At 38.5% G+C, this 13,818-nt stretch overlaps 1 protein-coding gene across 11 annotated transcripts in view; it reads right to left on the bottom strand.

Moving 5' to 3' along the window:
* Window positions 1-13,818, bottom strand: part of LOC138736678 (sterile alpha motif domain-containing protein 12-like) — a 90,630-nt gene that overhangs the window by 16,391 nt on the left and 60,421 nt on the right. For 8 of the 11 annotated variants that reach the window (XR_011340492.1, XR_011340498.1, XR_011340493.1 and 5 more), the window contains 2 exons: window positions 12,189-12,329; window positions 7,918-8,115 (listed from right to left, as the gene is read on the bottom strand). Coding sequence is in view for 3 of the 11 variants with exons in the window: in XM_069886570.1 (XP_069742671.1) it covers window positions 12,189-12,329 (141 nt within the window). In the remaining 8 variants the exon portion in view is untranslated. The remainder of the gene's footprint in view (window positions 1-7,917; window positions 8,116-12,188; window positions 12,330-13,818) is intronic. The other 3 variants (XM_069886570.1, XM_069886572.1, XM_069886571.1) reach the window with 1 other exon arrangement.

Genomic DNA, 13,818 nt, shown 5'->3' with positions numbered 1-13,818 from the left:
ATTAATTTTGGTAGTTGATAATTTGTTTTTTTTCCTTTCTGCGTGAATCTTCTTCCAAATGTTGAGCAGATGGTGCAGTACTGGTGAATTCCCATGCTGCACCAGCTTTTCATCCCACTTATATAGTATATGTTCAGGTACCTGCTCCCCTATTTTATCTAGCTCTAATCTGGTCCAATCTGGTTTTTCCCTTGTTTGAGAAAAATCTGATAGGTATCTTAATTGTGCTGCTCTATAATTCTTAAAGTTTGGTAGCTGTAAGCCCCCTTTTTTGTACCATTCTGTTAATTTATCTAGCACTATCCTTGGTTTCCCCCCCTTTCCATAAGAATTTCCTTATTATTTTCTTTAACTCCTTGAAGAATTTCTCTGTCAGGTGAATTGGTAACTATTGAAATAGGTATCGTATCCTTGGGAAGATATTTATTTTAATGCAATCAGTGTTAGTGGTAAATCTTTCCAATGTTCTAAGTCATCTTGTAATTTCTTCATTAATGGCTGATAATTTAATTTGTATAGATGGCCTAGATTACTATCTAGTTGAATACCTAGGTATCGGATTGCTTGTGTTTGTCATTTAAATGGTGATTCTTTCTTAAACTTTGTGAAATCCGCATTATTCATTGGCATCGCTTCACTTTTATTTACGTTGATCTTGTACCCCGATACTTCTCCATATTCCTTCAATTTCTTATGTAATTCTTTTATTGATAATTCTGGTTCTGTTAAGTATACTATGATGTCATCTGCAAATAGACTGATTTTATATTCCTTCTCTTTTATTTTTATCCCTTTTATTTTATTTTCTGTTCTTATCAGTTCTGCCAATGGTTCTAGCTAACGCGAACAGTGAGGGAGATAGTGGACATCCCTGCCTAGTTGATCTGCTTAATTTAAATTGGTTTGATATTTACTGTCACCTTCGCCAATGGTCCCTTATATAATGCTTTAATCCAATTAATTTATTTCTCTGGTAGGTTGAACCTCTGTAGTACTTTGAATAAATAATTCCATTCTACTCTGTCAAACGCTTTCTCTGCATCTAAGGCAACCGCCACTGTTGGCGTCTTGTTTCCTTGTACTGCATGGATTAAGTTAATGAAATTATAGACATTGTCCGTTGTTTGTCTTTTTTAATAAATCCAGTTTGATCTAGTTTTACTATTTTTGGTACACAGTCGGCCAATCTGTTTGCTAATATTTTAGCTATTATCTTATAATGTGTTGAGTAGAGATATTGGTCTATACGATGCTGGTGTTAGTGGATCTTTCCCCGTCTTTGGTATTACTGTAATTATTGCTGTTTTGCATGAATCTGGCATGTTTTGTGTTTCTTCATTCTGGTTCCTTACTTCCAGGAGAGGAGGAATTGATAAGTCTTTAAATGTTTTATTGAATTCTATTGGGAGTCCGTCCTTTCCCGGCATTTTATTGTTCGGTAGTTTTTTTTAATATATCCTGTAATTCCTCTATTTCAAATGATTTTATTAATTTGTTTTGCTCCTCTTCTTGCAATTTCAGTAGTTCAATTTTAGCTAGAAACTCGTCTATTTTGTCTTCTTTCCCTTCATTCTCAGTTCCATGTAATTGCTCGTAGAATTCCTTAAAAGTTTTCATTAATCTCTGTTGGGTTATATGTAAATTGATTGTCCTTTTTCCTTGATGCCAATACCGTTCTTTTAATTTGTTCTGTTTTAAGCTTCCAAGCTAGTATTTTGTGCATCTTTTCTCCTAGCTCATAATATTTCTGTTTTGTCTTCATTATGTTCTTCTCCACCTTGTACATTTGTAGTGTTTCGTATTTTTTTTTTGTCCGCCAATTCTCTTCTTTTTGTTGTATCTTCCCTGTTGCTAATTCTTTTTCTGTACTTGCTATTTCCCTTTCCAGCTGTTCTATTTCCTGATTGTAGTCCTTCTTCATCTCAGTTACATAACTTATTATTTGCCCTCTGATAAATGCTTTCATTGCATCCCATAGTATAAATTTATCTTTCACTGATTCCATATTTATTTCAAAGTACATTTTAATTTGTTGCTCAATTAATTCTCTAAAATCCTGTCTTTTAAGTAGCATGGAGTTTAATCTCCATCTATACGTTCTCGGTGGGAATGTCCTCCAGCTCTATTGCTAATAACAGGGGTGAGTGATCCGATAATAATCTAGCTTTATATTCCGTTTTTCTAACTCTCCCTTGGATGTGGGCTGACAACAGGAACAGGTCTATCCTTGAGTATGTTTTATGTCAACCCGAATAATATGAGTATTCCTTCTCCTTTGGGTGTTGTCTCCTCCATATATCCAAACGTTGCATTTCCTGCATTGATTTAAACATAAATTTGGTTACTTTGTTCTTTCTGCTAGTCTTTTTTCCAGTTTTATCCATCTTTGAGTCCAAATTAAGGTTAAAGTCCCCTCCTATCAGTATATTCCCCTGCGTATCTGCAATCTTCAAAAAGATATCTTGCATAAATTTTTGATCCTCTTCATCAGGTGCATATAGATTGAGCAAATTCCAAAATTCTGAATATATCTGACACTTTATCATTACATACCTCCCTGCTGGATCTATTATTTCCTCCTCTATTTTGATTGGTACATTTTTATTGATTAATATAGCTACTCCTCTGGCTTTTGAATTATATGATGCTGCCGTTACGTGCCCTACCCAGTCTCTCCTTAATTTCTTGTCTTCCACTTCAGTTAGATGTGTTTCCTGCACGAATGTTATATCAATTTTTTCTTTCTTCAGTAAATTTAACAGCCACTTCATTTTGATTTGGTTATGTAGTCTGTTAATATTTATAGTCATATAGTTCAACATGGCCATTTCATACTTAGTTTACCTCTCATTTCTGCTTCCTCATCACCACCTTTCCCCCATATCCATTTCTGTTTTCTTTTTTTGAACACACTGTAAGACAACACTTCTAAAACATAAAATATTTCCACTATTCCCACATCTAAAATTCCCTTAACCCCAAATGTCTGTATCTTTCCACTGGGAGCCCTCCTGTTGAGTCTTTCTCAGCTGTTCGTGCTGTGGAGTTCCACTCCACAGCTGGTCCCCCCTCCCGTCGGTGTTGTCTTTGTCATGCGCAGTTGCGCACCTCTGTTTGGCTCCATGAGCCATCTTTGCAGTCCTGCGTTTGGTGGGTCGCGACTCTGCGGGGTTTCCACTGACCTCAGGGAGTGGGCTCCTCTTTCCACGGCGGGTCCCTGCTTCTTCATACAGGTAAGGCCTTCACCTTTCTCTTCCAGCATCTTTCCTTCTTTTTTTCCTGTTGTTTTTGGCTTTTCTTTCTTTGGTGCCATTTCCTTCACACCTTTATTTCTTATTTGTTGTGATTTGTGTGTCTGGGGCTTTGCTTTTTCTTTACTTTATACCTTCTTTTCTGAGAGGGCTGGTATTCTCCTACCGGCCACTTCTCCATCATGTGACTCCTCCCCAATTAAATACTTGATGGTGATGGTGGAAAGTTGTTCTTTTTGGACTGGAGGCCTGTGACTAGTGGTGTATCGGAGGGTTTGATGTTGGGCTCAATACTGTTGGTCACCTATATGATGATTGAGATGACAATGTACATGGCATGATTAGCAAGTTTGAGAGTGTCCAGTATTGTATGTAGTGAAGATAGGAGCCAAAGATTGTAGGCGGATCATGATCAGTTGAGCAAAAGAATGGTTGATGGAATTTACAGAGAAATGTGAGGTGTTTCATTTTGAGAGAACTAACATGGGTAGACCTACACAGTGATCTTGAGAGTGGTGCAGAGCAGAGGGATCTAGGAGTGAAGATGCACAGAACCTCTGAAGTGGTGTCACAGGTAGATAGGTTGGTCAAAAAGGCTTTTGTCCCATTGGACTTTATCAGTGAGTGTATTTAGTATAGAAATTTGGAGGTCATGTTGTAGATGTACAAGATAATGATGAGGCCCCATTGGGAGTATTGCATTCAGTTTTGGCCACCATGCTGCAGGGAAGAGGTCAAGCTGGAAAGCGTGCAGAGAAGATTAATGAAGAATTTGCCAGAACTTGGGTCCTAAGCTTTATATAGAGGTTGAGTAGGTTAGGGCTCTATTCCTTGGAGCACAGGAGGATGAGGTGGTGATCTCATTTAGTTGTATAAAATCATGAGAGCGATAGGGTCAACGCACAAAGTCTTTTGCCCAGAGTTGGGGAATCGGTAACTAGAGGGCATAGATTTAAGTGGAGAGGGGAGAAACTGAACAAGAACCTGACTCCTTATATTTTTTTTCTATAAAGTTTGTCCACCCCTGATTTCCTAGGATCTGCAGCAAGAAGTACCGAGCAGACCAATGGTTCTCAATATTTTCTCACCCAGAAATCACCTTACCATGGCCAACCCATACAAACCCACAGATCAGGAGATGAGGGGTTTTGAGTGAGCTTGAGCCTCTTCCTGTACCATCATTAGTTTTGGAAGGTCATTATTTTGAGAATCTCTGGGATTTTGTCCTCAGATTTATTTATTTATATTTATTTATTAATTATTATATTAATAATATTTTGCAAGGATTACAAGTAACAATCCCATAGCCCACAAGTTGTCTGCAGTCCACAGGTTGAGAAACACTGGAAAAGTAAATTGAGTCCTCATTCCTTCCAGGATTCCGACCAATAAAAATTTTTAGACAATTTCATGTAATATCACAAAGTTATAGTCACAAAATCTATAATCTCAAGCCTGCCAGAAAGTTAAAATACAATTTTAATTTTTAATCCTGCTTGAGAATGAAATTTACAAAATTATCTGCACTCATTAAGTATTATTGGAACTAATATTCAATTAATATTTCTATCTTTATAAGGAGGATCAAATTTCATGCCAAAAATATGCTATACACAGGGATAAATTTTGGTGGACCCCCCTAGATTTCTATGCATTCACTGAAGTTTTATGTTTAATGAGCTGCATGGTTGGCGTTGCGGTTAGCTCAACATTTTTACAGTGCCAGCAATCAGGACTGGGGTTCGAATCCTGCATTGTCTATAAGGAGTTTGTATGTTCTCCCCATGTCTGCATGGGTTTTGCCCAGGGGCTCCGAAATGTACCGAATGTGTAGGTTAATTGGATGTAAATTGGGCAGCATGGACTCATATACCAAAATGGCCTATAACCGTGCAGTATGTCTAAATTAAAATTAAAAACAAATTATCCTTAAATTTTGAATTAGCAGCATCAACCAACCAAAACTAGTTTATGTTAGAACCCAATATTCTTCCTTGAAATGGATGTTCATGAGAGTTCCAACTGAACATCCATTTTCATTTTATCATGAAGACGAAGCAGCCATTCCTGTCTAAATGCTTTATTGAAAGGGTAAGTGCTTATGACAGTGTATTTATGTCAATTAAGAAAGCTTATTTCTCCGATGCCATCATTAATGACTTTTAGCAAAACTCAAGAGCTTGGCTCAGACTCTGAATGCAGTAGTGTATGACACATGATAAAGGATTCAATTTCAATAGCGCAGTCATTAATTAAATAACTCAAAGTACAGCTTCATGCATACCTGCCATCATAAGAACTCCCTTAACAACAGATAGAAAATTTGCTTTTACTGTCATAATTGTGCACCAAATTAACCAACTTCCCTTGAGAGCTACATTATATTATGTTATTGAAGAGTGTTCTCTTTTAATAGATAAATTAACTTGAACAAATCTATACTGTAGCAAATCAGTCAAAATAATGTTATAATATAATCAGGCCAAAATCTGCTGCCAGTGGCTTGGTAAAAACATGTTGGAGAAACATCATATTCAATTTTTGCAAATGATATAAGAGGATCTTGGAATTATCCTGTTCATTCTAAACCATAAACAATATTTGATTAAATTGAACCTGTAGATGCACTTATTTAAAAGTTTTCTCACTGGATAGTCAGCAAGATAGTTTTCCACTGAGCCATATGAGTCCAGTTCTAATCCTAAGGCCTTTAATTATAGTATTTGTAATAATAATTTTATTTATTGAATAACTGGGTGTAGTTGATTTTTTTTTAAATGGAGCTCATTTAAAAAGGTAGACAACAGCAGAATAGAAGAATGATTCAAGAGGCAACTGCTTAAAGCCTCAACACAAGAGTCTCTAAAGCATTTATGGATTATGGAAGGGCAGCAAGAATAGGACTTCCAAAGATTGATCTGGCAGTATTCTAGGAAGTAACTCAAGCAGCCTGCATGGTTCAGGAATAAGAACATTGAGCAAGATCAAGTAATGAACACAGTATCTTCAGGTCATCACTTGTAGATTGGAGAAACTGAGTTTTTTTTTAATGGGAACCACTGAAATAAATAGAGCATCAATAGAACTTGGTTTAAAAAAAAAACTCATCAACCACAAGCAGTTTAAAAAGTGACAATCTAATTCTCATTATATGATGTAGGTTTTACAAAAAGAGAGAAAAACAAGTAGCCATTCCAGTCACATCCCTTTAACATTATTCTTTGGCTCCAAAAGAGCAAGTATGGAGGGAAAAGAAGGAAATTGTGCCAATTGATAAGATAATACCAAGTTGTTGATTAAAAGTATTCAATAAGATTCTCAGTCTCAGTGCTTCTCCATTTTTGGAATGGTAAAGTTACAATTTTTCAATGAAAAATATAACCTTGAAGAAGTTTGTTTTTTTTTGCTTCTCTGAGACAAATATCACTTCTGGATTAAATACATCAGTCAATAATGATTCCATCATGGACTTTGAAACCAAAATAAATGCTAATTTCTTAATGCAAACAACTATTACTCTTCATTACTCACTGCAGAATTGTGATCTTAAAAAATATAGGCCAGATCCAAATGAAAAGAGTGAATAGATTAATACAAATATTTTTAAATAGCTGATGTTGTTCATTATACTCATGATAGACAATGAATTATATTCACCAGATTAAAGATTTTCTTGCGTTTTTATTTAATGTTGACCATTACTAATAATAATAATGAAGCTCTTTGATATAATGTAATTGCAAGCACCTAGAAGCTGTAGCACATGCACATTCTAACTCCTTCTGTCAGCTTTGATTAAATATATCCCAGAGGTGTATTTATTTTTGCTGCATTAGCACGACTTTGATGCACGTTGCCTCTTCATGGGAAATCAAGTGCCAAGTTATTAATTCAACATCAGGTTACAATATCCTTAAGATAAAGAAGTGTCATCATTTCAGAAATTAGTTATGTTTACAAAAATAGGAAATCTTTATGTGTGTGTACATAATATTAGACTGGCCTGTCAACACAAGGCATACCTAATTACTATCAATCACAATTAATAAATTATAAAGGAATAGCTGGGAAAACATGGTTCATGTCTAACTTCTTTTAAACCTTAGCAGATTGCTGGGTGACCACAATACATATTGAAGTTAAAAACAGATTGAAATCCAGGAACAAATAAATGGTCTTATCCATCATAGTTCCAATGAACTCAGGGTGAAATGCAAACAAGTCATGGAATTGATTTCGAACACCACAAAAGAATACGCTTCCCCATCAAATGTGTGAAATTCTGTACTCAAGACAACAGCATGCTTAAATTATGCTTGATATGGAATTATTTAAGAGCCACAGGTTCTGGAATTATGTGCATTTTTGTGGCAGTCATATGCAAATCATTCATCATAAAAGCTTATCTAATGCATATTACAAGCAGTTATCAGTTGTGAAATTAAAAGATGAGCTTTGTAGCTAACAATACTACAAAAGACCATCCCATCTGAAAAGGATCACCTTTCCCCAGTCCCTCATTTCGTCTCTAATTAATTATTTTTAACTTTCCACTCCAACCTTCCCCTTCCCAGTAATCCCTCCCTCTTCGCTACTCCCACCTCCTACTCAATATCACCTCTGCCCCTCCCATCTTCTTCCAGCATTTATATACTTGATATCTCACCTTGCCACTTTAGTCTTGATAAAGGGTCCTGACCAGAAATATTGACTGACCATTTCTACCCATGAATACTGCCTGACCCACTGAGCTCCTCCAGCAGCTTGCTTGCTCAAAATTCCAGCATCAGATTCAAGCCCTTGTGTTGCCCAAATGAACACCAGCCTCCAGTTCTACATCTGATTATTCCTGATAAAAGCAGGCCTACAAATTAAAGGGACAGGAGTTAAAGCATGGCAGACATGAAGACTACATGTTTGCAAACTATGATAGAAGCATGAAAATGTAATGGTGATTGTATGTTGTAATGGAGGCTGGTTCGGGAAGTTAGATGTTTAGTGGGATAGATCAGAATAGAAAGGAATTAGGAAAATAGAGGAGAAGGGATTAGAGTTAGGGCAAAAGACACCAAATTCTATGCTTGAAGGCCCAGTAATGAATGGAGAGAGAGAGAGAGAGAGAGAGAGAGAGAGAGAGAGAGAGAAATGTGAACAAAATGTCAGAAGACAGTCCTCATGCCAGGATGTGTGAACACCATAAGAGCTGGACCCTTAGAGTGGGTAGGACAGCCTTCAAAATAACATATCAGGAAAGTGTGCCACTGGGGGTTGAGACACTTACAGTCACTCATATATTCTTTGGCTTGGCTTCGCGGACGAAGATTTATGGAGGGGTAATGTCCACGTCAGCTGCAGGCTCGTTTGTGGCTGACAAATCTGATGCGGGACAGGCAGACACGGTTGCAGCGGTTGCAAGGGAAAATTGGTTGGTTGGGTTGGGTGTTGGGTTTTTCCTCTTTTGTCTTTTGTCAGTGAGGTGGGCTCTGTGGTCTTCTTCAAAGAGGTTGCTGCCCGCCGAATTGTGAGGCGCCAAGATGTACGGTTTGAGGCGAGATCAGCCCACTGGCGGTGGTCAATGTGGCAGGCACCAAGAGATTTCTTTAGGCAGTCCTTGTACCTCTTCTTTGGTGCACCTTGGTCACGGTGGCCAGTGGAGAGCTCGCCATATAACACGATCTTGGGAAGGCGATGGTCCTCCATTCTGGAGACGTGACCTACCCAGCGCAGTTGGATCTTCAGCAGCGTGGATTCGAAGCTGTTGGCCTCTGCCATCTCGAGTACTTCGATGTTAGGGATGAAGTCGCTCCAATGAATGTTGAGGATGGAGCGGAGACAACGCTGGTGGAAACGTTCTAGGAGCCGTAGGTGATGCCGGTAGAGGACCCATGATTCGGAGCCGAACAGGAGTGTGGGTATGACAACGGCTCTGTATACGCTAATCTTTGTGAGGTTTTTCAGTTGGTTGTTTTTCCAGACTCTTTTGTGTAGTCTTCCAAAGGCGCTATTTGCCTTGTTGAGTCTGTTGTCTATCTCGTTGTCGATCCTTGCATCCGATGAAATGGTGCAGCCGAGATAGGTAAACTGGTTGACTGTTTTGAGTTTTGTGTGCCCGATGGAGATGTGGGGGGACTGGTAGTCATGGTGGGGAGCTGACTGATGGAGGACCTCAGTTTTTTTCAGGCTGACTTCCAGGCCAAACATTTTGGCAGTTTCCGCAAAGCAGGACGTCAAGCGCTGAAGAGCTGGCTCTGAATGGGCAACTAAAGCGGCATCGTCTGCAAAGAGTAGTTCACGGACAAGTTGCTCTTGTGTTTTGGTGTGAGCTTGCAGGCGCCTCAGATTGAAGAGACTGCCATCCGTGCGGTACCGGATGTAAACACCGTCTTCATTGTTGAGGTCTTTCATGGCTTGTTTCAGCATCATGCTGAAGAAGATTGAAAAGAGGGTTGGTACGAGAACGCAGCCTTGCTTCACGCCATTGTTAATGGAGAAGGGTTCAGAGAGCTCGTTGCTGTATCTGACCCGACCTTGTTGGTTTTCGTGCAGTTGGATAACCATGTTGAGGAACTTTGGGGGGCATCCGAGGCGCTCTAGTATTTGCCAAAGCCCTTTCCTGCTCAGACAGCTCCAAGAAAAGTGCAGAGAACAAAACAAAGGACTCTACATCACCTTTGTTGACCTCACCAAAGCCTTCGACACCGTGAGCATTCATATATAAGCCACCCCAAACTCTTCTGTAGATGGATCAAAGTGACCTACCAAGAACCATTTAATTTCATTGACCCAGACTATTGTGGCAGTGAATGTGAGTGGTGCCAATGATCCTGAATCAAATTTAGTTACCCAGCTGTATCCTTTTCCACACACTAACTACTGCCAGCCAAATACAAGTCTCAAAATTGTACAGAGACCAAATGGGTGAAGATAATGATGCAATATATATCATAAAATACCAGCAGTAGCAAAGTAGCAAGTAGCAAAGTGCCATAAATAATGAAGCCATTTGTAACCTTTCATAATATATACTTTGACTGGGTTCATGGGTAAACTACAGTATGAAACAACTGATGGTTGGGTATAAAAGCAGTCCCTGAAAACTGGGACACAGAGAATTATGCATCTGTTGGTAGTTCCTGAAAACAGGGATATGGAGTCCAAAGGGTTAAACTTTGCTAAAAATTTTGGGAGGACAATATATACACAAGAGAAAGATGTGGTCAAAGGCTTGTAACAATGTTTTACTGCATTCAGTGCAAAATAGCCAGTTTGATGTGATGGACAGTTGAGATATAGGTCCACGTAGGGACAAGGAAGCCCAGTAACTGGGGAAGGATCCTTTAGTGTAGGGTATTTTGTTGTCCTGCTTAATTAAAATTTGGTGTCCCTGGGTCAGGTTTCTGTACAGAGATCAAGGAGGTGACATTAGGGGCTATTTAAGTGTTATGGGTGACAGAATCATGTGCTTATAATGAAACATTAATATGAGAACCAATCTTCATAAAACCTGTCTTAATGTATTTTACTAACACTTGTGAAATTAAAAGGATAGCTTTGTAACAAACCATAGTATCTGCAGACCACAGATGGCTGGTCCAAAGCAGAAGGCGCACGGCATAAGACAAAGAGTTTGTGTTAATTAGTTGACATGAAACCAAGCTTCAGACACCATCAGTTAAGTTATTTTGCACAATTGTAATGGAAATCAAGGAAGCTCCCAGACCTGATTTGATTTGTCTCTTAGCATATCAAACATGGTCATTGGTATATTTGCACTTTTTATCCATGATTAAAATATTTGTATACCCAGATTCAGCCATCAAAATCCTGCCTGGATTCTCTATCTTCAGAAGCTCTTAGACCAATTATGTGAATTGCTTTGCCCCAAGAGAGGTGTTTGAACATTCAGAGGTATCTTGTTAGTTAGTTTGCTTCCATTGACAATACGTAATTCAAAGGAACCATTTGTCAGGTTAAAATATTACAGCTATTAAAATTGTAATGATTCACCTACTATTATCTTTGTTCCTTCGGAGTATAAAAATCTCATACTTTGAGTTTGTAGATTCCACCAAGAACTCCAAACAGAAGGCCTGCTGTCATGTAGATTAAACCCTTTTTGTATCTTTATTAGCTTCAGTCTCCACAACAATGTTTATACTAAATATAGATATTATATGTATGAATGACAAGAATGGAATCAATTTCAAGAGCTTTATTTGACAATAGTTCTTCTCAAAGGCCATCATTGAGAAACCTCTCCCTACAGGCTTTCTAGTATGTCAGATGGTCAACAGGAAACTCGCAAGTTGAACAATTGTCAATCTCCTCCAATTACATGACTTTAACACAAAAGCTCTTAGCCATCCTCAATTCTAATTATATAACCTCTAGAAATTATTCTTTCAATTTACTTCTCTGATCAAGCATTTGTAATCGTGCCCTACAAATGAAGTTATTGAGCATGATCCTGTCAAACAGTTGGGACATTTTGCTATGCTAAAAAACACTATATAGAACATGGAACAGATAAACAAGGAAAAATTAACATTTAAATATACCAGGAGTAAATAATTATGGATTTCTCAGAAATTATCATTGAATTGCCATAGCATTCACTTCCCAAAGCAATGAAAAAAATTAAAACTTGCAAATTAGACCCGTGATATGCAAGAAAAGTTTAAATGTTTGTTTAAAGCAAAAACAACCTAATTTGAGCAATGGCATATAAAATTATTACATTCAGATTAAGAAAAATGGGAAATAACCATATTCCAACAAGGGAATATAAGGTGCATCAAGAGTGCACATTGTATGACAAAGATCTAATTATTTAACTTCATTCTGAAACCTATTAGTTATTTATTGATGCTATTCTGAGTTTTGTTTTACAGAAATTATACAAAAAATTTCCTAAAAATTCTTATTTTTTTTATGTACCTGCAAAGATGGTAGTAAGACTTTCTACATCATCTTGAATACGCAGTCGCAGTATATCTTGAAACAGTGAATAACGATGGCTCTCCTGGTCAATACCCATTTGTTCCAACTTTTCTGCAGTGAGTCTCAGTAAAGCACGCCCTGTTGATATACATAACCAATTATTCATAAGACCACAAGTATTAGAAAAGGAGAAGGTCCTTGCACCTGCTCTGTCATTCAATCAGCAAAGCACGCCCTGTTGATATACATAACCAATTATTCATAAGACCACAAGTATTAGAAAAGGAGAAGGTCCTTGCACCTGCTCTGTCATTCAATAAGATGATAGGCGATCTAATTTTCCTCACCAAGCTTCCTGCCCTCTCCCTACAAGTTTCGATTACTGATTAAAAATCTATCCATCCCAACTTTGAATATATTCAAGGATTTCTGAATTCCAAAAAACAACACCCCTTTGGGAGAAAATATTTTTCGTTAGTCTGATATGGCAATTGTCCGAGACATGGAGGGGTAACATCCTCTCAATATTTATCCAGTGCCCTCAGAATTCCTTATCTTTCTAAACTTCAGTGAATGCAGACACAATATGATCAAACTTTCCTTACATAACAATAACTCAAAACCAAGGATCATCCTAGTGTACTTATCGCCAGAGATACAATGTTAAAGACATATTCCTCTAGATTATTCACCTCCCTATGACAATTGCAGTAAAACTTTCTTACTTTTATATTCATTTGAAATAAAACTCAACATTTCATTAGTCTTTCTTAGTCTACCACATACCCATCAACTCACCATCACTCAACTACAATTTACAGCAGCTGATTAACCACCAGCAAGTCTGGAATGAGAGAAAATCAAAGCGTGCAGTTTAAGGAAGATAATGCAAGCTCCACACAAATAGAACCGGATGGCTGGATTGAATCTGGATTGCTGCAGCTACGTAGTTGCAGCACTAATTCTGCACCACCATGCAATTTGTGTAAAGCAATCAATGTCATAAATCTCTCAGATGGGGTTCCCACCCTACACCACAGCTCTGATACTACTCTTCTTCTCTTCTTTGGCTTGGCTTCGCGGACGAAGATTTATGGAGGGGGTAAATGTCCACGTCAGGTGCAGGCTCGTTTGTGGCTGACAAGTCCGATGCGGGACAGGCAGACACGGTTGCAGCGGTTGCAGGGAAAAATTGGTTGGTTGGGTTTGGGTGTTGGGTTTTTCCTCCTTTGCCTTTTGTCAGTGAGGTGGGCTCTGCGGTCTTCTTCAAAGGAGGTTGCTGCCCGCCAAACTGTGAGGCGCCAAGATGCACGGTTTGAGGCGATATCAGCCCACTGGCGGTGGTCAATGTGGCAGGCACCAAGAGATTTCTTTAGGCAGTCCTTGTACCTTTTCTTTGATGCACCTCTGTCACGGTGGCCAGTGGAGATCTTGCCATATAACACGATCTTGGGAAGGCGATGGTCCTCCATTCTGGAGACGTGACCCACCCAGCGCAGCTGGATCTTCAGCAGCGTGGACTCGATGCTGTCGACCTCTGCCATCTCGAGTACTTCGACGTTAGGGATGAAAGCACTCCAATGAATGTTGAGGATGGAGCGGAGACAACGCTGGTGGAAGCGTTCTA

The sequence above is a fragment of the Narcine bancroftii genome, chromosome 6, assembly GCF_036971445.1.
Source record: "Narcine bancroftii isolate sNarBan1 chromosome 6, sNarBan1.hap1, whole genome shotgun sequence".
NCBI lineage: Eukaryota > Metazoa > Chordata > Chondrichthyes > Torpediniformes > Narcinidae > Narcine > Narcine bancroftii.
Note: the sequence above shows the minus strand (reverse complement) of the source record. Positions and strands in the feature narration are given on the sequence as shown.